The 20,292-nt window shown below is 46.5% G+C and overlaps 8 protein-coding genes across 8 annotated transcripts; 5 read left to right on the forward strand and 3 right to left on the reverse strand.

Annotated features, from left to right (window-relative positions):
- Positions 1-1,873: 1,873 nt before the first annotated feature.
- On the forward strand, positions 1,874-3,894 carry F5Y00DRAFT_149962 (carbohydrate esterase family 16 protein). Its single transcript, XM_048004512.1, has 4 exons — positions 1,874-2,328; positions 2,379-2,401; positions 2,458-3,172; positions 3,246-3,894. Exons 1-4 carry the CDS (start codon positions 2,198-2,200, stop codon positions 3,397-3,399), a joined length of 1,023 nt encoding a protein of 340 aa, XP_047862102.1. The 5' UTR covers positions 1,874-2,197; the 3' UTR covers positions 3,400-3,894.
- On the forward strand, positions 3,137-5,714 carry F5Y00DRAFT_149991 (transferase family protein). The gene is made up of 2 exons (XM_048004513.1): positions 3,137-3,172; positions 3,246-5,714. The coding sequence occupies exon 2, from the start codon at positions 3,864-3,866 to the stop codon at positions 5,454-5,456; it is 1,593 nt and encodes a 530-aa protein (XP_047862103.1). The 5' UTR covers positions 3,137-3,172; positions 3,246-3,863; the 3' UTR covers positions 5,457-5,714.
- On the reverse strand, positions 5,438-6,992 carry F5Y00DRAFT_150004 (uncharacterized protein). The gene is made up of 2 exons (XM_048004514.1): positions 5,976-6,992; positions 5,438-5,931 (listed from the first exon to the last, which is right to left on the reverse strand). Exons 1-2 carry the CDS (start codon positions 6,857-6,859, stop codon positions 5,574-5,576), a joined length of 1,242 nt encoding a protein of 413 aa, XP_047862104.1. The 5' UTR covers positions 6,860-6,992; the 3' UTR covers positions 5,438-5,573.
- Positions 6,993-7,258: 266 nt separating this feature from the next.
- Positions 7,259-9,258, forward strand: F5Y00DRAFT_244698 (uncharacterized protein). Its single transcript, XM_048008865.1, has one exon. It carries the CDS (start codon positions 7,365-7,367, stop codon positions 9,114-9,116), a length of 1,752 nt encoding a protein of 583 aa, XP_047862105.1. The 5' UTR covers positions 7,259-7,364; the 3' UTR covers positions 9,117-9,258.
- A 1,434-nt stretch (positions 9,259-10,692) lies between these two features.
- On the forward strand, positions 10,693-11,799 carry F5Y00DRAFT_264896 (uncharacterized protein; the record flags this gene model as incomplete). The annotated part of the gene is made up of 1 exon (XM_048011722.1): positions 10,693-11,799. One exon carries the CDS (start codon positions 10,693-10,695, stop codon positions 11,797-11,799), a length of 1,107 nt encoding a protein of 368 aa, XP_047862106.1.
- Positions 11,800-12,587: 788 nt separating this feature from the next.
- On the forward strand, positions 12,588-13,816 carry F5Y00DRAFT_244702 (NAD(P)-binding protein). Its single transcript, XM_048008866.1, has 4 exons — positions 12,588-13,374; positions 13,446-13,464; positions 13,520-13,651; positions 13,706-13,816. The coding sequence occupies exons 1-4, from the start codon at positions 12,733-12,735 to the stop codon at positions 13,744-13,746; spliced, it is 834 nt and encodes a 277-aa protein (XP_047862107.1). The 5' UTR covers positions 12,588-12,732; the 3' UTR covers positions 13,747-13,816.
- A 13-nt stretch (positions 13,817-13,829) lies between these two features.
- Positions 13,830-15,532, reverse strand: F5Y00DRAFT_272284 (FAD/NAD(P)-binding domain-containing protein; the record flags this gene model as incomplete). Its single annotated transcript, XM_048012944.1, has 4 exons — positions 15,272-15,532; positions 14,504-15,204; positions 13,988-14,441; positions 13,830-13,922 (listed from the first exon to the last, which is right to left on the reverse strand). Exons 1-4 carry the CDS (start codon positions 15,323-15,325, stop codon positions 13,830-13,832), a joined length of 1,302 nt encoding a protein of 433 aa, XP_047862108.1. The 5' UTR covers positions 15,326-15,532.
- A 230-nt stretch (positions 15,533-15,762) lies between these two features.
- Positions 15,763-18,306, reverse strand: F5Y00DRAFT_272290 (uncharacterized protein; the record flags this gene model as incomplete). The annotated part of the gene is made up of 5 exons (XM_048012945.1): positions 17,127-18,306; positions 16,526-17,041; positions 16,237-16,475; positions 16,122-16,168; positions 15,763-16,065 (listed from the first exon to the last, which is right to left on the reverse strand). Exons 1-5 carry the CDS (start codon positions 18,299-18,301, stop codon positions 15,763-15,765), a joined length of 2,280 nt encoding a protein of 759 aa, XP_047862109.1. The 5' UTR covers positions 18,302-18,306.
- Between the last annotated feature and the right edge of the window lie 1,986 nt (positions 18,307-20,292).

The following is a 20,292-nucleotide window of genomic DNA, read 5'->3' on the forward strand; positions in this document are numbered from 1 at the left end:
TCATGAAAAGCAAGGATAAACCTAGTTAAGTTGCCAAAATTAATATATGTCAACAGCTTATATACAAAATACTATTAAATAGCAAATCCAAGTCACCTTTATGGGAATCATGTTCTGGATTTCATTCAGTGAGTTATTGAAAAGAAACGCCTTGGACGGTTCCTACGGCGCCCTTAATCCAACCGTATACTTTCGACGAGCTCATATTGATGACCCAGCCTTACCAGCTCAGGCAAAAATCTACTCGATAGATGATAATTCAGACTTTATCCTAGGAAGGAATACTAGTTCGGAATTCATAATGCATGCAAATCTTCGGAACGCTATGCTCCCTATAAATCGAATCGAAGTGCTTAACCATGTGCCTTCTCGTTGGGCTCGGAGACATCTCGACGTAATAGATGCTATCCCGAGGAACGATATTCCTAAAGATATACAAGTTACACGTTAAGTATATATAAACTACAGAAAATGGCATATATAAGGCCCCAAACTAGGAACGGATATAATCAGTAGCAACATCTACCCATGGTTTCAACCTAATGAAAGTAACATCTGCTTCCCGTATCTGGATTTAAAAGCGGAAGGCCATCAAAACTGCATCATAAAAGAAGGGAACTGAGTTATTATTAATGGTCTGATATCTTTAGATGAGGCTTAACCAATACTCGGAAACCAGGACATGGTTTTTCTTGTTAGTACAACGCCATGCCTTATACATTCAGCAAAGAGCCCATATGAAGGAGAGCCAATATTACCATGGCGGCACATAGTAAATAGTCTATTTGATAGGGACGCAAGAAGCGCCAGTGCACTCGCCTTGTTTAGTGACGAGCTGCGCGTTTATATAAGCGATCAACTCTAGCACGTTATAATAGTAAAGGGATAAATATATCTACCCCGTTAAGATAAAGTCGAAGTAATTTTGTTTAATCTTTTTATAATTCCGGAACTAACCACAGCTATATAGCTCCCCCATATTCATCATCTCCGCAGCAATGCTTCCTATGATAGGCTTATTTTGAGATATGGCCGCAATGAAATGGCGTTCATAAGTCTCCGATAGCTTTCTATCATCATATTTAACCCTCACCTCGGCCTCTGTAGTGTAATTAATCTCTTACCATTGGAAGTGGCCGGTAACTTGACCAAACGGAATCAAGACATTTATCATATTGTAGTATATATACGGGCGTTCAAGATCGTACATCAGGGTAACGATCGCGAAGTTGAATCATGCCACAGCCGCCATTAAGGGTATTCTTCCTTTTCTATCACTTCTTTTGCATGTAGAATGTCGAATAAAATTGTCTGTTGACTATGTGAGGAGAGTAACTTGAAATATTTTAACTTAGATCTGATCCCAAGCAATATAGGTAGATGGGAGGATGGTAGCGCACAGTACGCACAGTACAAAATCAAGTCAATGGACTCATTCATCAGCAACCTCACGGCTTGTCTTTTTACCTCTCAACTAGCGCCCGGGTAAGTATTTCTTCCTTTCCGATTAAGATACTATTAGCTTTCCTTCACGCGAAGCTCAGATAAAGTTCTTGACCGGCGTAGCATCATAACTTCGGTGTGTCCCGTTAACCCACTTAGGTACCTCTATCCCATCGTGGTTCGGAACCTCTGCCTCCGTATAAGCTCATGAGGCAGCTCTGAATTGCGACCTTTTCATCTTTAATTGGTGGGAACTCACATCGGAATTTGAATGCTGGATTTGAAAGGGCGGCGCTCGATGCCCCGTCTTCTCCAACTTTTCGTGCTGGGGGTGGCGTGCTAGCATTGAAAACATTCCTCTGCGGAACTGCAAGGCGTGTATTAAATCGTACGATTAGCGATGGAGTCTGGATGGCCAGTATCAAATCGGACCATACTATGATGGGTAACAAAATTCATTCCGTGCTGTTGAATGCTGAATACAGCGAAAGGGCCGCCCCCAATTTCAAGTACACCCATCCGTAAAAATGTCTTACGTGAATTCTAAAATAAGCCCTCTAATATATAATAACGTCCCATAGTCTGGTTCCTTCGGTTTTCAAAACTCAATTCTATTCCATTCTTCAGTCCATGCCAGGGTCTATTCTAAGTCCATCGCGAATGCACGGCTAGGAGATATAGGCATCGGATTTGCGACTTAGATTAAACCAGGCAGTGCGGGCTCAGTAGAATCTCAGCATTGGGCTAGCAAGATATGGCTCACTTCGTAGTTGCAACGTTAGCATGCCTTGCGACGAGTACGTACGCGCTGCCCTCGGCGACAAAGGAGTGCGCGGTGACGACAGAATGGACGGGTTGGAAGGATATCAAACATGCCTTCATCTTGTTAGCGTTTCTGATCAGATTCTACATAGTATATACTAACTTACTACTAGTGGGGATAGCTATACACAGACAGGTACTGAAAGAAAGATGAACTGACCTAAGGGAACCAGTCCTAACATTTGCTTGTAGGATTCAACTACACGCAAACTCCTCCCTCACCTTCTAATCCGTTTGGGAACCCAGAGTATCCGGGATGGACGTCGTCGAATGGGCCCAACTGGGTTGGATATCTGACCGTCAAGTACAATGCGTCACTCTTACAAACTTACAATCTAGCTTACGGAGGTGCGACTGTCGACTCAGATCTTGTTCAGCCTTATACACCTACCGTCTTGTCGGTTAAGCAACAAGTACAGGAAGAGTTTATCCCGGGCTACACGGGTGCTTCTGCTACAGCGCCATCTGCACCTAAATGGACAAGTGCCGATTCTATATTTGCCTTCTGGATTGGTATCAACGATGTTGGGAACTCGTATTGGGCTGGGTCAGAGTCCTCGGGTCCTTTATACACTAAGATCTTTGATGTTTACTCAGGCTTAGTTGATCAGCTCTATGACAGTGGCGCCAGGAATTTCGTCTTCATCAACGTCCCGCCTGTGGACCGCAGTCCGTTAACAGTTGGCCAGGGTGAACAATCTGTGGAGACGGAGAAAGAAGCGATCGCAGATTGGAACAAACGCGTAGCAGATACAGCCGCTACATTGAAGAGCAACCACACAGACGAAGTCAATGTCTGGGTTTATGATTCAAATAAGAGCTTTTCCGAGGTTTTGGATAAGCCGAGCACATACGCGCAAACTGCTGGCCTTAAGAATACCACCAGTTATTGCGATGCGTATCAAAAGTAAGATACACTTCCTCAGGGGCACCGAATGATTGATTCGTGCTATATTCGAGCGAAGTACTAACAATCCCAGTGGCACGCCCGATGACGACACGTTTACCCCTAGCTGTGGAGTTGCTGTGAACGAATATTTCTGGCTCAATAACTTACATCCAACTTATCCTATCCATGATGTAGTTGCTCAGCAGGTTGCGGAGGCTCTATCGGTAGGGCCGACTGTATGCTAATTCGCCAAGATACTATGGGATATTTTACCACTAGAAGTATCCACTCGTTCTGTGGCGGAGGACGAGGGTAATAGGATATGGACATTGGTTGCGAGTTACGGCACAGCCACGTATCATTATGATTCATAATGATTCATACCCGATCTTATCCGATCAATAACTTTCCCAATAGGGGCTTACTCGTTGTTCTCACGGCACTCCTAAGGCATATATTCCTTATACTCAATTAGATTCAATAGCGGATCCCTGCTCACCCTATATAAAGTAGTATTCTTAATAGGCACTACCAATCCTCTTGAATCATGTGGCGGTCAAATGGGCAGAGTCATTTTAGCTACGCGCGTGGAAGTGAGAGGCTAACACCGACAGTGGAAGGCTGAATCTTACATTAGGAAAGGGGGTAAAACACAACCTCCCTAACGAGATTTAGAGACGACGTCAAAGAGCCGGAAGCTCGGAGTGTCATGACGGAATCAACATATCAAATTCAACACACAAAGAGGGTCTTCCCCCTGAACGGCCCAAAACAGACAACAACAACGAAATTGTCTGTCCTTGACGCATCTGTCGCGCGATTTGCACCATGCGGCGCAATCTGGCTTTACGATCAAGCTGAAAACGCCGATTCGCGTGATCCTACTTTATTCGAACGGCTGGAGAAAGCGCTTAGGCAGACCTTAGACGACTACCCGCACTTCGCAGGCCAGCTCCGATGGGCATCTGAGGAGCTCGTGAAAGAAGACGTCAATTCTCGGCATATTGGCCGACCAGTGGTTGTGTATGGTAGCCCAGGAGATCCTGGGGTGGAATTGACAATTGTAGAGGGCAGCCGAGAGCTCAGTGCTGTGGTACCGAGCCAAGATGAGCGGTTAGCTGCAAAGCAAGTATGGAATGCGACAGACTTTCCTCAGAATGACCTCCTCGCTAAAACGAAACTTGCATTCTCGAGCTTGTCGGAGTTTGAGGGTTTGCCGGGCGTTGCTATCCAACTAACGAGCTTCAAATGCGGCGGATTTGCGATCGGTATCAAGCTTGCGCATTGCCTCTCGGATGCTATGTGTCTTATGCAATTCGCCCATGGCTGGGCAGCGCAGTCGCGATATCTGTTTGGGGGTGATAAATCCGATGGGGAAAAGCGTCTTGCACCACTGTTCGACCCCTCGCAGCTGGACCAGCGCGCCGGTCTTACCCCCACAGGACCAGACCCAGAGAAAGTCAGAATAGCGAGAGCTCTGCCCATGCATCGATACGATTGGTGGGCCAAAGATGCACCAGGCTATCCTCCCTGGGCCGAAGCGTCAACACTCGGCACAAGACCACCACCGGAGGAACTGGCTCGCTCAGAGCTAAGCCCTTCCTCCTTTCCACCCTGGCCAACATGGGATATGGCTTCTCCAGTGGAACACGTACAAATACGTTTCACGGCGGAAACCATTGTTGCGATGAAGAAGGCCGCTGAGAGAAGCCTTCCAGAGCCCCTTAGGGGGTACCGCGTCTCACGGCTTGACGCTGCTCTGGCGCACATCTGGATTCTTATCAACCGCGCAAGACGGCTTGAGAGATCTCAAGAGCAGGTATATATCGACATCACCCTTGGGGTCCGCAATCGGGTCGACCCACCGCTACCAGATGCCTTCGTAGGCTCTCCGATCTTGTTAGGCTATGTTGCCAAACCCGGCTCCGAGGTGAGCACTGCAACAATCGGTTCAATTGCCGGCTCGATTAGGCAGACAATGTCCCTATTCACTCCTGACGCCGTGTCAGCATACATCCACGATGCAGCTTACGAGGTTAGCCCACAACGACTATGGCAAGCCTTCCTCGGCTCCCAACATACACTCGTTACTTCATGGGTACGAGCACAGGCATACGAGGTTGACTTCTGCGCGACGCATAAACTAGCTCGGTACGTGCAAGGTGTGATGCCGCGAATGGACGGGCTTGTCCAGGTCATGGACATTGCGGATACAGGGGATTTTGACATCAGCGTGTGTTTAGAGGAGGAAACGATGCAGCGATTTCTCCAGGATCCAATGCTGAAGGCGTATGGGTTTTGAGGAATAATAGATAGGTTTTAAAATCGTCATTAAATGGTACCAGTAGTAACCATATTCACTTAATTATATCATAACGAATGTTTCTACGGGTATCTGAAGACTCGGTCGAGTGTGCAATCACCACTCATGGTTATGTTGAAAGTCGGAATGAGCCTTAAAAGCGAGTTCTCCGTCCAAGAGTACCCGAACGGCCAGCATCGCCATCCCTTTCGCACATCGTAGTGCCTTTTCATGAGCTTCGTCGGTGCTAGCCGCTGCGGCGAACCCGGGATTATGGAGCGAAGTGTTGGGTGGCGCCGATATTGCGAACGCGCCGTGGAAGCTCGGTATAATGTGGGATACGTTACCCATATCCGTTGACGCTGTTACGGGCTTCTCATTCCGCAATATAATCTTATCCCCAATACGTCCCATCTCATCCGCATATGCCTCGCAAAGAGCTTTGTTTGCCGTCAAGTTTGCGTATGTCGGCGCTCTACTTTTGTTAACCATGGTCTCGCGTGTATCTAGGAAGCTTACACGATATAATTGAGCTCGCAGCCAGTTGCAGTCGCTGCTCCTTCTATGCACGCTTTCACGCGGGCAAGCAGTTTATTGGCTCTGGCAATAGTCGGACTTCGAACGTTCCAGTTCATACGCGTGTAATCTGTAATTACGTTGGGCACCGTCCCGCCCACCTCAATTACAGCATGGATACGTTCGTCGGGCTGGATTTGCTGGCGAAGAAGTCCGACACTACTATACGCTGCGACGGCAGCGTCAAGGGCATTGACGCCATTCCACGGCTCACCAGCAGCGTGTGCTGTTTTCCCACGAAACTCGGTGCGAAACTTATGACTTGCTATCATCTTTAACCCCGCTAGACCGTCATATACGTGTGGCTCATTGGAGCCGGATATCTGATGAATAGGCATTGGATGGGCCATGATGGCTGCAGCAATATTGTCCTTAAATGCTCCGGCACCGATTAGTTTTACCTTTCCACCGCCGCCCTCCTCGGCTGGAGTGCCGAGTATTCGGAGTCGTCCGGCATCACCGCTCTTTTTCAAGGCCTCAGCAGCGCCGAGAAAGGCAGCAATAGATGATGTTGCGATTAAATTATGGCCACAAGCATGACCGATCTCAGGTAGTGCATCATATTCAGCACAGATTACCACTAGACGTCCAGAAGAGCCAATCTCGGCTTCGAAGCTCGTTGCGAGATCATAAGTACTGCGCTTCACGATGAAGCCGCGTTCTTGAAGAAATTGCGTGATGGTATCGTGTGCGAACACTTCTTGATATGCTATTTCGGGATGTTGATGTAATTCTCGGTTAATCTTTTCCCTCAAGTCTTGGCTTGCGCGGTCGATTGTCAAACTGACAGCCTCTCGCATCTTCTTTATAAGATCAACATTGGCCATGTTTAACAGGTATCCTTTTATATTCACACGATTCTAACTTATGTGGCTACCTCTTAAAGATTAGTTTATGATAACTTTCATAACTTTACGTTATTCACGCCGCCACAAATGATCAAGGGAAGAATATAAAGACTCTACGTCAACAGTTAACTACTAAGTACCTAGGCTAGGTAGCCTTTATTTTAGTTCATCTAATACGGCTTTTAGACCTGTAATCGGTTGGAAATTATACCGTAGAGTAGGCCTAAACGCGGGGTATCTGGAGAACTAGAGACCGCAATGTCTGGTCTTGGCTTGTTTGAGTGCCCATCATTACCATCCCTGTGGCGGTCCAGTGCTTTTACGGATCCGTATAAATTACTACCTACCTCTACTTCTCCACCTAGCTTCGAGCCGCACTGACAGTCTGACATGTGCGTTTTTGATGCCCCTCAACACTTAACTTAACCTACCTAACAATACCTTAGGTACCCAACGATACCTGCCTCTCAGCCATAGCATAGTCATGCGTCAGGAAAGAATATGCTGTTGGCTTGGCCGGAGGACCTGCACGCATAATCGGACATTCCTCGATCTACCGGCTTCCGTCCGACGGCGAATATATGATTACGCAGGTCTCATTAGCGGAAGATCGGTCTACATACACTCATTAAAACAACCTCACGAAGACTTCGAAGGGGTTAATCATGCTAGAAAAAGATTCGAAAGTGACCCTTGTACAGAATGTGATGAGCTCCATTTCACATTTCACCTCCTTCAGACTTGCAAAGCCGTCTATACCGAAGTTAGCGCTATTGTCTACTCAGAGAATGACTTAGTCGTTCCCGACGGGGCTGTAGAGGATGGGCTCCGTATTCTTGGCAATATTACTCCCTCTGCCTGTAGCAAGCTGACCAACTTATACGTACATCTCAGCATGACTGGTGGCTACTGTCCCGGAGGTTATATCCGCGACAGTAGAAAGACCGAGCCTATTCGAAAAAGTCGCATTGCTGCATGGCAAAAAACTGCAAAGCATATTCTCACACACTCGAGTCCTCAAAAGCTTAGGTTGCACTTTATCTGCGACTTGAAGTCGCAAATATCTATCGTCTCTGATGTGCTGGCACCTTTCCATGATTCCCCCGGAAGTATCAAAGACTGCGCACTGCGTCTCAATCGCAAGAAATATAAATACGATAAAGATAATCACAACAACAAATATAAACACGACAAAGATAATCATGGCAAAGATGATCTCTATTCTATGGCCCGACAAGCAGCCATCATAGTGTCGGCCAGTCCTTCTACTCGTCTCGATCAGCCTTTCCGGTTCCTTGATCTCCCACAAGACCTCCAACAATCAATACTCAAATACACCGATCTGATCACTCCTACAAATGAAGTCCGGTGGAATCCACAACGTGGCTTTTACTTTGAGTATCCTATAGAACATGGGACGGCCTATCACGGCCGTTTTATATGCGCAGACTATCATCATAACCTTGGATGTTTTTGCATGAGTGAGCACTGTGTTTACTCCTCTCGCTGCCGATGTTGGCGTCCCCCGCAGGCCTTATTCCTTGTTAGTCGAGCCATGTATGAATCTTCTCGAGCCGTTTTTTATACCTATAATCGCATAATTATCATCCCGATCATGGGAATATGGCAGGGCCGCTCACACTTTCTAGCTGGATTCGAAACCTATATATTCGTCACGAAGGTTCTTAACCCTGATACACTATCTTATCTTCGTTACTTGGAGTTAGTATGTGCACCTTTTGAGACGCGTGACTCTTCGTCATCATCGGATCACGTACCGTATTGTCACTGGCTGGATAGCGTCGACTCCCTTAGGACCCATGCGAATCTCCCCGTCTTAACGATAGCCATCTATATGACTCGCTTTGAGCCGGATACATACAGGATAGATGAAGGAAGTCGGAAGAGGGTAATCAATAAAGCATTTGGAGAGGGCAATTTCATCTTGGATAACAACGAAGATTTGACGCTGAATACCTATGTGGACATTCTGCTACCCTTTCGATCGCTAACATGTATAGGACGGTTCTTTGTTTTCTTCGAGTGGGCAGGAAGATATTGGAAAGACGAAGAAAATCAGCGTGAGATTAATTACCGCTTGTCAGAGGTGGAAAGGTGGCTCGAGCAGGAGGTGATGGGTAGCGAGTACGACAGCAGAGCGTTGGGGAAGGCGGACATTAAACATAGCCAGTGGTTCCAGGCCGTTCAGGACTACCATAGTAGGATTTGGGGATGAATAATATAATTTTGAATAATATAGGAATTATTCCTGTATTATTCAGTGCTTTAGAAACCCTATACTTTAGGGACTCACATTAACGGAATTCTTTTTGTCTCAACACAGGTGACAAGCCAAATTCGATGAACCTTTTGGATGAGGTGGGAATAAGTACCTTACGGGAATATATTACGTTGTCAATAACCTAACCCTGGTAGTACGCATAGTTCATCATGCCCTTCAGGGAAGTAGACGAGAGAATATTCAATGCCCGGAATAGAATGAATCGGCTTCTCCGGTGAGTTCTACCGGCATTTCCCACTTAAAACAGCCCCTTAGCGAGACCGATCTTTCTGTATTAGAGCACATCGGCCGGATAATGATAAAACGTCTACGGATGGCCGAGGATCAAACCGCCGCATTTTGATGTCAAATCAATCAGCAACATCATATCGTCTTGACGATGCCGTTGATATAGGTATCCATTGCTCGGTTAAGCCCTTGACGTTAAACGTGAACTTTACCGCGCTGTCGAGAATGAATATCCGGGTGAGCGTCCTTCCGCGTCTTCCGCAACAGCATTTCTTACCGCTGTCGAGATTTCGAATTATCACGAAGACCAAGCGAACGGCGGCTAGCAAAGTGGATATCCCCACAACAGAAGCCCTCCCATATGTAGATCGTTAAGAGGCCTCCGCGTAAAATGCTACTTAGTGATCATAGAATTCATCTGCCAATAATCTAGGCAAGATCAACTTATATATTGGGCGCTGCACTCTCACAGTTGCTCTGAATCTGGCTTGGATCTAGACTATGAAGATGAAGTCACTTTTACACACTGAGGTAATCATGCAAATAAGAGTCTAATCAACAATGATTGATACAGTACGATATAATTCCAAGTTAGAAATAGAAATCTGTTATACCGCACCGTTCTACAACACTTCTACGTACCTAATTCAGCTGAAAACTTGCCGTTATTCCGACGACGTCGAGGATAGCCGACTTACGTACGTACGTACCTAGGTTATTGTCGCATACCCATGATCAACAGGGGCTCTGCGTCACATTGAGAAACAAAGTCGACTGCTCTGGCTACTAAGACGATGTGGAAGAAACGAATTAAACCCATAAATACCTGACGTTGTTTGATCGACCAAGGGTCCCAATGCAGGGCCTATGAGGTATGTCAGGTATGTATGCACAGAGCGCCTCAACAGGGGTGTTACAATTTGCGGATCAAGCGAAGATCAATCCCTTCTCAGCGCGGCACGAAACACCAATCCAGGGACGGTTTTGCCAGGGAACATGAAACTGTGACCGTGCCAAAGAATCGAATCATGACTTCAGACCAAGCCCTTTCCGAGGGGTTTATCTGGGGAGTGTCAGCGCGACGCTTTTCGTACTTCCAGGATGGAGTCCCCATTTCCTGGGTTCTAGATAGAAACCTTTGAAGGTATTTTTGATTTTCCTTCACACCTTTAAGCAACGATATTCGATGCGAGAGTCCTGGTGATAGCATCGCATAATTTTCTAATATTCCTTTCTTTGAACCTGGTGTTCTATTTTATTTTATTTTATTTTTTATTCTACCATGGCTGGCCTTTTGAGTGGCTTGGGTGATACTTTGGGAGGTTTGGGCGGAGGTCTTTTGGGTGGGAATAATGACGGTGATAATGATCGGGGTTCGCAGATAGCGACATCAGCGGAGGATACTGGGAACGCAAACCAGAGAACTACATCCGAAGCTAACATTGGTGCGACTGCGCCTGCGACTGCGACTGCGACTTCGGACGGCGAAATAAAAGCAACACCTGAGCCTGGAAGTTCGAAGGATAAGGACGGCGAGGATGATGACGATGATGACGAACAACCACAACGTCAACAACCCACGAGCGCCGGTACTCTAAAGACCTCTGCTACGGGGTTGCCGGAATTACCACCTCAGACTACGGCAATTGCACTCAATCCCGGTGCTGCTGAAAACACAGACTCCTCGGCTCCCGACGCACCGGAGACGACTGCTAGTCCTAAGCCGACTACAACACCAGCTGCCAGCCCACCACCAACAACACCTTCGCCCTCGCCCTCCCCTCCGCCTCCGCCTTCGCCTTCTGAAGCATCAATCCCAACAACATTAGCACCGCCAACTACCCTCGTGACATCCACTAAACAATCAAACTCTATCGCTGAGCCATCAAGCCCTACCGTTGACCCATCTAGCTCTATCCTCGAAAGTGTGGCTACAAGTCTCAACATCCCAGAAACACCCAGTAGTACACTAGACGCCCCAACACAACTTTCCTCAACTCCGGCGGCCCAAGTCACTCAATTTCCCCAGCAAGACTCCACCGCTACGCAAAGCGCCATAGCCGACTCTAATGGTAATACTCTTACCCAAGCACAGACGGTAGATAATGGGAATACTGGAATGATTGGCAACCTCCCAGTGGCAGCCGTGGCGGGCATTGCCGGGGGCGGAGGCGGTCTAGCGCTGATCGTCATGGTGATTTTGATCCTTCGATGCGTATGGCGGAAGAGACGTAACGGCAACGACGAAGCGCTAGCTCGACTAGACTCTATGTACGAGGCGGGCAAACCAACGGCCTCGGAGTCTACCGACAAGCTCGTTCGTTGGAATAAGGGGTTGTCGGAGTATCACAAGCCGAGCGATGCCAGCTACAAGGCATATAGAATGTGATGATACTCCACGATATAATGGAAAGAAGGAAAGGAAAGAAAATATAAATTGTCGGTCTTGGAGTTTGGTACCGGATCTGTTCGGCCATCATGATGCATTAACTTATACGAACCATACCTACTTATCCCGCCCTAAAAAGTAAAACCTAGTCTACTCGTTACCTTAGTATAGAACCTCTCCTGTAATATCAACTATTTTTATTTTATAGGCGATTTATCTCTTCGGTACTTGTGAGAGTCGTGATAGTAGGACTTATTCAATTGATGGTTAGGAATTTGAATCTTATATCCGTGAGTGCTAGAAGTCAAGTGGTACCGGAGCCGAAATCTGAGAATATCACGATCCACTTACGGAGGTCGCCCGGAACCCGTCTTCGAGCGTACGGGCATCGAAATATATACCTTAATCAGAGCACTCATTAAGAAGGGGCATGTTAGGTACGTTTGTGTGTCTATGAGGAATGGCGTTTAGGCCAATCAGACTTTCTATAAAGCCTTCTGGTTACCACCTTTTTGTAACTAATCCTATTCCGGTCTTGTGTCCTCATGTGTAGGTAGGTAGTTTTACTCAATCCCCCAGTGCCACTTTAGTGAGGAGAATACCGACGATGCTTTCCAAGTCCCACTCTACCCGATAGCCGCTTCGGCATTTGGATCATTTGATTGGAGAGGATCAAGTATTTTGTCTAACCTAGTAGTCTAAGTTTCGGGATGATGTAGTCCACAGTCTACTACCCGCACGAATGCGAGCCGAGCACCTCTGACCCAAACCCCATCCGGTACTACCCCCCTTAACTACCCCCCTTAAAATGTGATGCCGGGCTTCAGACCCCGTGCGTATTTAAATTCTATCTAAATTCTATCTTAAGAGTAACATATCAAGTTGCACAGACCTCTCATTTCATCCTAAATTTATAATCTGTGTTTAATAAATATGGTTCTCGCACCTCATCCTAATCCAGACGCCCCGGTGCTATCGCACTTCAACCTCACAGGAAAGACTGCTCTAATCACCGGAGGATGTCGAGGAATTGGGCTTGAAGTTGCGCGGGGGCTTTGCGAAGCCGGCGCGAAGGTGGCGATAACCTACTCGAGCACGCCACCAAAAGAAGCGGATGAGATAGCTGCGCAAGTATCCTCCGCCAACGAGGGTCGACTGGTCAAAGCATATAAATGCAATGTGCGCTCACGGGCCGAAATCGAAGACGTCGTGAACGCGGTTACAGAGGAGGTCGGTGGCGGCCGGCTAGACATTCTAGTGGCGAATGCGGGCGTCACCGCAAATATCGCGGCTCTAGATTACCCGGAAGACAAGTTCCGTGATTTATTCGACGTAAACGTGAACGGCGCGTTCTGGGCGGCGCAGGCTGCGGCGCGCGTGTTTGAGAAACAGTTCAAGGCGGACGGGCAACCGCACCGGGGCTCCATCATATTTACAGGGTCGGTGTCGGCAACACTCGTCAACGTTCCTCAAAATCAAGCTGCATATAATGCGAGTAAGGCTGCTCTAGTCCATCTTGGAAAGTCGCTGGCCGTAGAGTGGGTGGATTACGCAAGGGTTAACAATGTTTCGCCGGTATGTGATCTCATTATTATTATATCCAAGGCTTCAAGCAACTCAATCTAACCATAATTTACGTTAACTAGGGCTTCATCGAAACAGACAGTAAGTCTTAGGTAGTGTTATACGAATAGATTTACCACATCTGACGAATATATAGTGCTCGACGTTCATCCTCAGGAATGGAGAAGCAAGTGGATAGAGATGATTCCCGGGCGTAGGTTTTGCAAGCCATCCGAACTTAAAGGGGCATACGTTTTCTTAGCTAGCGACGCCAGCAGTTATGTAACAGGTTAGTCGTAATTCGTGTTTACTTCAGCTTCCTCCAACTAACAGTTCCCATTAGGTGCCGACTTAATAGTTGACGGAGGTTACACTTTGCCTTAGGTGCTCTATGTGGCAGGTAGGCTAGGTGCTCAAAGTAGGATAGGAGACAATAAGAGAAACTAAGAACCAGCGCTCCTTACTCCTCACTTGGTAACTAAATTACCTGCGGTGGTAACCACCCCATCCAAACCCTCAGTTTTGCCAGTGCAGATGTTGCCCAGAAGAGCACGGCGGTTCTAATGGAAATATAAAGGGGTCGCTGAAAGTAGTCTCCAAACCACGCGCTTCGCCTCCAATGCACGTATGCAGCGGTCGTAACTTGGTATTCCCATTCCTCCAGCGTCAGTTTTTTAGTGACCAGTTTCTCGGTCAAGAGGGCATGGTATGCGGCTTGATTCGTAGAATAAGCAGTGTGTGGCCGCAGCAGGGAGACCGCATCTCCTACTAGCAGGACTTTGCCTCCCATAAAGGAGGCGCGTGGAGAGCAGTAATCGGTGATGAGATGTAGGAAAGGTAATCCGATCTTTTCGATGACTTCGAGATACGGTGACGCGAATTGTGTTCTGGCTATAGCCTTTTGGGTCTCCCAGACTTCGGGGCGGACTTGTCCGGGTGGTAATTTGGTATGGTGCTGCTTACCATTGATGTCGGTCATGATCGTACTCAGGGAGGAAAGCGGAATATTAGTATACCAGCAGAAGTTCAAGAGGCGCTTACCAGGCTCGACGGAACCGCCTTTTCCTGGTATGTAGTAACTACGTAGCGACATCAGTAACTATAAAGTTCATGAGCTTTAATATAAAGGCTTTCAACTTACAGTATCACGTGGCCACCTTCACCCTTTAATATCGAATATGTTATGTTTGCCCGAAATACTTCTCGCGTCTCTTCACTCACTTGCTCCTCTGGAACTATACCGCGCCATGCCACATATCCCGTATATTTCTGATCTGCTTGACCTGACTCTAAAAAGATCTTGCGGACTATTGAGTTTGGGCCATCGGCACCGAGTACTAGGTCTGCCAGTGCTTGTGAATCTGCGCCACCATCCGTATGATCCTTATAGCGAACCAGTAGTTGACCGTTCTTGAACTGCTCTATACCTATGACTTGCTTTCCAATTTCATATCTTGCTCTTGATTTAGCGCCATCTGCGTCTTCATCTGCCCTTAAATCCAATGCAGGCGGATGCGGGACATAGTCGCTTGCTTGCATGTCGAAATTGGCTCTTAATCGGAAATAAAGTGCATCCCATGAAGACATGATCCGATTGATTCGTACAGAAGGGTTGATCTTGCCCTGTTTATCGAGTGACTGTAATTGCACAGCCGAAATACCCAAGGGAATTCCTGGGGTACGATCAAAGCGCTCCAGAAGGCGTTGCACATCGATACCGAGGCATACCCCTGCCATGTGAGAGATAGGTGTATTGGCGAGCGATTGTTCTAGGACTCGGACTGTGCTTCCGAGACGGTGGAGCACGATGCCGTGCATGAGTCCGGAGAGGGACCCGCCGATCTATTCAAAGTCATAAACATGCACAAACATTGAAACATGGGTACTTAAAATATTAAACGTAGCTTACGATGATAACACGTTTGGGGGGTAAGTAATCTCTTTCTTGCTGGCATTTCTCCATGCCGTAGATTTCTCACCTTAATTATGTCTTCGGGATACGATTATAGAATTTCGGAGATGGGGGTGAATGAAAAAACACGGCCTTGGTCCGGATGGTTCAATTATTTTAAGAAAGTGCCGATGATGGAGACCGTCGACCAACCCGCTTTTATAGAACTGAGGCGTTCAAAGGGGAAGGGGGTGTGTATTGGCTAATGGCGTTGACACGTTGCGGGGATTGCAACAATATGCATGCGAGTCGACATGTCCAACATCCTATCCATGAGTCTCAGTTCGAGGAAAGGGGGTGCGAGTGGGTTGTAATATAGTAATCCAGGCTAGTCGTTCATCGGTCCAATTGCGTTCAGGGGCTATAATAGACTTATCTTCACATGTTCCGCTCATCATCGTGAGAATGCTAATTTACTACCTTCACCTTGTAAATTGTATCATTTTTCATTAAGTATTATGGATCCTATCAGTGGAATTCCCCCTCACACGATCGACGTCGGTATCGTATACTTCTTCGTCTTCATATTCGACCTCATTAACGTGGTCGATCTTGCTTACCAAGTCACAATAGCGCTGGCGCAGACTCCGCTGATACCACCATCCGATGTAAGCAACAATTGTCATGAAAATAACGCCAACGACACCAGCTGGAAACCACCACTTCTCGGCGTAGTATAACTGTTCCCACGTAGAGTCATCAACAAATATAAGCGCATCAGGATTTGTCCAACGGTCTCGCCAGTACTTAGCCTGTGGGGTGGTTTAATTAGCATCTCCCTTTTTAGATACCTCTCATGTCTACATACCGGAATCGCACAGAAGCAATTAGTTAAGACATTCGTAAGTACAAATACTACATCTAGGTCAGCGTCATTTATGACAACTAGGTAGAGCTAGTATAGCTTCGTGTGTCTGACTTACTCGTCCCACCAATACTAGTGAAAGTCCCAATAAAGATCGCGAATAAAAACATCAAGTACCATAGGTAGATCGATGTTAACTTTGCTGCCGTACACCATGTATTATTAGAATTGCCGCGCGTGCCATGTTTAGAGAAATACCACCGTAGCAACCATAGAAGCTGGAGGATCAGTTGAGATATGCCGTAGGCAAAGACGAGAAGGGAACGGCAGCCAAATCCAGGCCGAGGAGTAGTATAGCTTGAACACAGTTAGTAAGAAACTATAGAGAATAGACCCAAAGATAATACCTGACTAGTACGCTGAAGGATGTCGGTACGAAGTAAAGGGTAAATCCATAAAAGGCCGAGGTCCAGAGGTCTTTTTTGAAGTTTCTGTCTAGGACTTCTTCCCGCATTCCCCTGAGACGCGGATATTCATCGCCGAGCTTCGCAATCCACATGGCCTTATTGGACCCCCTATTCCACATCCACGCTGGCTTGAATCTGGACTCCTCGTAAGCCAAGCCAAAGATACGATTCACCAATCTAGATATAATTGATCTGGTATATCTAATCGCTTTTGGATCCTCCGAAGTAAACTCTGCGCTATGAAGATTTCGAGCCCCGCCGGGATCAGACTCCAGATCGGTGTCTATCAATCTTAAGGAATCTATAGAGGTTAAGGGGTTGGAAGCAAGTAGGAATTCAGCAACAGCATTTTGCCATATATTCGGGTTGTTGCCGGCAAGGAGAAGGCAGCTAACAAGAGCGACATGGGGTATCGTCATCCAGAACATCCCAGCAGCCAATTGATGCGCCGTAACACTAGTGTTAGATGTTAGTGTTTCGAAGATAAAAAGCATACCTACCTGAGGTAGGGTCGTCAGCGAAGTGCTATCTAGCAACTTACTAGGAGCCTAGTTCTTCGCGAACTTCGTAAACCGACCAGATGAAAGATGCAATGTAGAAAAGGACTGGTGCGCCGACTGAAGTGCCAAAGCTAATTTGCGAGTCCAACATAGCTGACAACCGCCATTTGGTAGCAACAATACTCCGACGCTGCTGAACACTATACGATGACTGCTTAAATCTCCCTATTGGGGGGAATTTTGTTGGCATATTCGAAGTACTGGCATCATGGGAGTGGCTTGGCGTGATTGGGTCTAGTGGGCGTGGAACCCCTTTCCCCGATTCGATAGTTGTTTTCGTAGGCTGAGAACCGGGTCTTCTTCGAAAGACGCCCCCAGGAATATTGTGTACGAACAGGCTACTTGAGTGCCAAGCTTGAATATCAAGGTTGCCTATCAAGATAGAAAGGAGAGTATGAGCTTTCTCCTTAGCGGAAAGAGAGTTTTCTTTGCTTCGACTTTCTAGATACGACAAGACTCTAGCATCAAGGAGCGCCTCGTAAATACCCGATGTGATCATTGGACTAGCCACTGAAAACACTACACATGTCCAAATAATGATGTCTATAGTGACGATGAATGAAGCAAGAGGGACTTTAAGAATAAATAGAGGGATACTTGATATATCGATAGATCCACCAGAGAATAAACCGGTCGGTAGGTCAAGGCGGCGACGACGAGGAACGTTAAGGCAAAAAATGAGTGACGGTAGTATGAACGCAATCAGGGGTTTCAGCCATTTTCCGAGATCGCTCGCCTTTGTAACAGGCCATCCAGGGCAATGGTTGTAACACCACGAGTAAGGCATCCAAAATTGTTGGTGAGGCGCCGATAAAGTTCCATTATATTTTGCGCCGCAAGGAAACCTGGTAGGAAACTCTTCAAGATCATTTATTGTGCCCGTGAAAAAGCTTTGCCCAGGCCGGATATAGAGTGTGTCGTTTTCGATAACAAGGCTTTCGTTAACAACCAAGTTGCAACACATCCCCCAGTCCTGTCCACCAAGAGCAGGGTTAAATAATGCAGGGTTCTGTCTGAGGCTCGATAAGTAAGGTTGATAGATAGGAACGAGGTCGGTTGACGAGTTGCGAATATCTAGTTGGCCGTTGGCCAAATGTAAATAATGGATGGATAGCCATAATAGGTTATAAAGTAAACGCATCATAAAATAATACATATAACTGCTATTGCTCTACTAGAAGATGTTGACGGCAAAGACAAATGGTAATTAATAGAGGGTTTGTAGATGACCATATACTTCCTAACAAATATGAGGCCTCATGATGCTAACTACAGGATTCCTTGGCACGCTAGTTTATTAAGGAGAGAGAGAAAAGATTCACGGGAGAATGAAATACCCGAGTTACTCTCTCCGGGCGAAGACTAAGTCATTTGGAATACACTAGGTGAGTTGACGTGTGCTCAAGGTGCCAACCCTTTCAGCTGGCTGGCGCTGAGGCGTTCCCTTTGGCCGGGGTCGGCGGAGAGCATCACGCGAAGGACATCAGGATTGATAATTACCTAACCTACCTACATGACCTACCTACTTACATGTACATATAAGCGAACAAGCCACCGGGGGGGCCAAGAGAACGCAATGAGTGTCGCACAGCCACGATCAACTAATCAGACTAGATTGAGACACCGATTTGAAATCGGGGATTCGGGAACGAGGGGTGACTTATTCATGGAGCCCGACGACCTTCGTTATAAGCGCCCGACCATACCTCTCGGAATTCAATTGGATCTTACTCAAGTACACGTCGCCAACCTGTCCTGGCGCCACATGACCTTTACTGAAAATACCTAGAGGACCTGTGCTGGATTCAAACCCATGCTTACTTTAGGTATGTAAGAGAGTCCATAGCTGACAGACGAGGCTATCGGGTCTTGGCTTAAAACAACGCAATTCATCGCGCGGAGTACGTCATGTGCGGCTGAACAAGTTTAATATCCGAGGATCAAGTTGGGATATATCTTAACACATGATATAGAAAAATATATTAATAGGAAGATATGTCTCAACGGCTAGACGGGCAAGATGAACGGCCGGTCAAGTAGTAATATGTTCGACGTCAGTCTATCTCTTTTTCTTATTATATATACATAGGAAGCATTAGGATGTGTCTATGCGTCATCAAGCTATCCGTATTACCATCTTATCGACATCTTTGAGGCTCTTCATTGGAAGAGTACCTACCAACCTACCTACATATTTACACATGCAATGACGTGGTACAGAACAAAACGAGGCGCGTAAGCCTTTGTGAAATTACCTACTGCAGCCTTGTACTTCTAAGTTTGATCCTTCTCTACTGCTGACCGGCCAGACGCTTGGTTAGCAACGTCAGGGTCTGCTTCCGCTATGTAGCAACATCAATTCTCCCAACATCTATTCTGGTTACGTGGGTAGGGTATTTGAAATCACTAAACCTATTACGTTCATCGAGTTCTATTTTGCGATCCGTCTTACTCTGGATATATTATTAGGGTTGCTGGTAAGTTCATATTAAGTATAGTAAATCTTAGAAAGGTCTTTCTGTTTCATTCATCCTAGTATAATTAAAACAAACTCGAAGTTATTGCGAGGTTTATGGCATAATAAAGCCAACGGGGTGGAGGATAGGCGTCGTGAACAGCAAAGATTGAAACTCATTTTCTGAGGCGTAACGCTTATAGTGGAGTGTCAATTCGGATTGTCAAGGATTGACTGGAACCATATTGTGAGAGGTCTTAGTTCAAGCATATGAAAAGACAGTCAAGCCAGAGTTCCTCTTGTCCTTTCTTGTTTTACTAGGAGGTAGTTATAGTTATTAGATGGATGAATGTTAAGAGTGTTGATGTTGAATTTTCCTAGAAAGGGGCATGGTTTTGAAGATAGGTAGGAAATGATACTTATCTTGAGTTACTGTTTAGCGTAGCAACAAAATCTGACAAGATCGTAATCTATGAATCTTGCTACTAAAAAAGTGAATACCTTCGCATAGAACAACCAATAGACTTATCAAAGGTATAGTCTTACGCACAAGCGGAGAGGGAGCAAGGCAGCTACATTAAGAAGTGTCTAAGGCGAGAACATAATGAAAAATATACCGAGGAGGCAGGTGAGGTGACGAGTGCGTTGCGGGGCTTGCAACGGATACGACGCGCGTAACAGGTATGCTGTGT

The sequence above is a fragment of the Daldinia vernicosa genome, assembly GCF_022497035.1.
Source record: "Daldinia vernicosa strain CBS 139.73 unplaced genomic scaffold F5Y00scaffold_47, whole genome shotgun sequence".
In the NCBI taxonomy this organism is placed as follows: Eukaryota; Fungi; Ascomycota; class Sordariomycetes; order Xylariales; family Hypoxylaceae; genus Daldinia; species Daldinia vernicosa.

Excerpts from the sequence above, each read along its gene's own strand:
- F5Y00DRAFT_149991 (XM_048004513.1), top strand. The coding sequence starts at position 3,864 with ATGACGGAATCAACATATCAAATTCAACACACAAAGAGGGTCTTCCCC.
- F5Y00DRAFT_244698 (XM_048008865.1), top strand. The coding sequence starts at position 7,365 with ATGCGTCAGGAAAGAATATGCTGTTGGCTTGGCCGGAGGACCTGCACG.
- F5Y00DRAFT_244702 (XM_048008866.1), top strand. The coding sequence starts at position 12,733 with ATGGTTCTCGCACCTCATCCTAATCCAGACGCCCCGGTGCTATCGCAC. Across the intron at positions 13,652-13,705 it reads CGCCAGCAGTTATGTAACAG|GTGCCGACTTAATAGTTGAC; the intron begins GTTAGTCGTAAT and ends AGTTCCCATTAG.
- F5Y00DRAFT_150004 (XM_048004514.1), bottom strand. The coding sequence starts at position 6,859 with ATGGCCAATGTTGATCTTATAAAGAAGATGCGAGAGGCTGTCAGTTTG. Across the intron at positions 5,932-5,975 it reads TGCGAGCTCAATTATATCGT|AGCGCCGACATACGCAAACT; the intron begins GTAAGCTTCCTA and ends TAACAAAAGTAG.
- F5Y00DRAFT_149962 (XM_048004512.1), top strand. The coding sequence starts at position 2,198 with ATGGCTCACTTCGTAGTTGCAACGTTAGCATGCCTTGCGACGAGTACG. Across the intron at positions 2,402-2,457 it reads GGATAGCTATACACAGACAG|GATTCAACTACACGCAAACT; the intron begins GTACTGAAAGAA and ends ATTTGCTTGTAG. Across the intron at positions 3,173-3,245 it reads TATTGCGATGCGTATCAAAA|TGGCACGCCCGATGACGACA; the intron begins GTAAGATACACT and ends TAACAATCCCAG.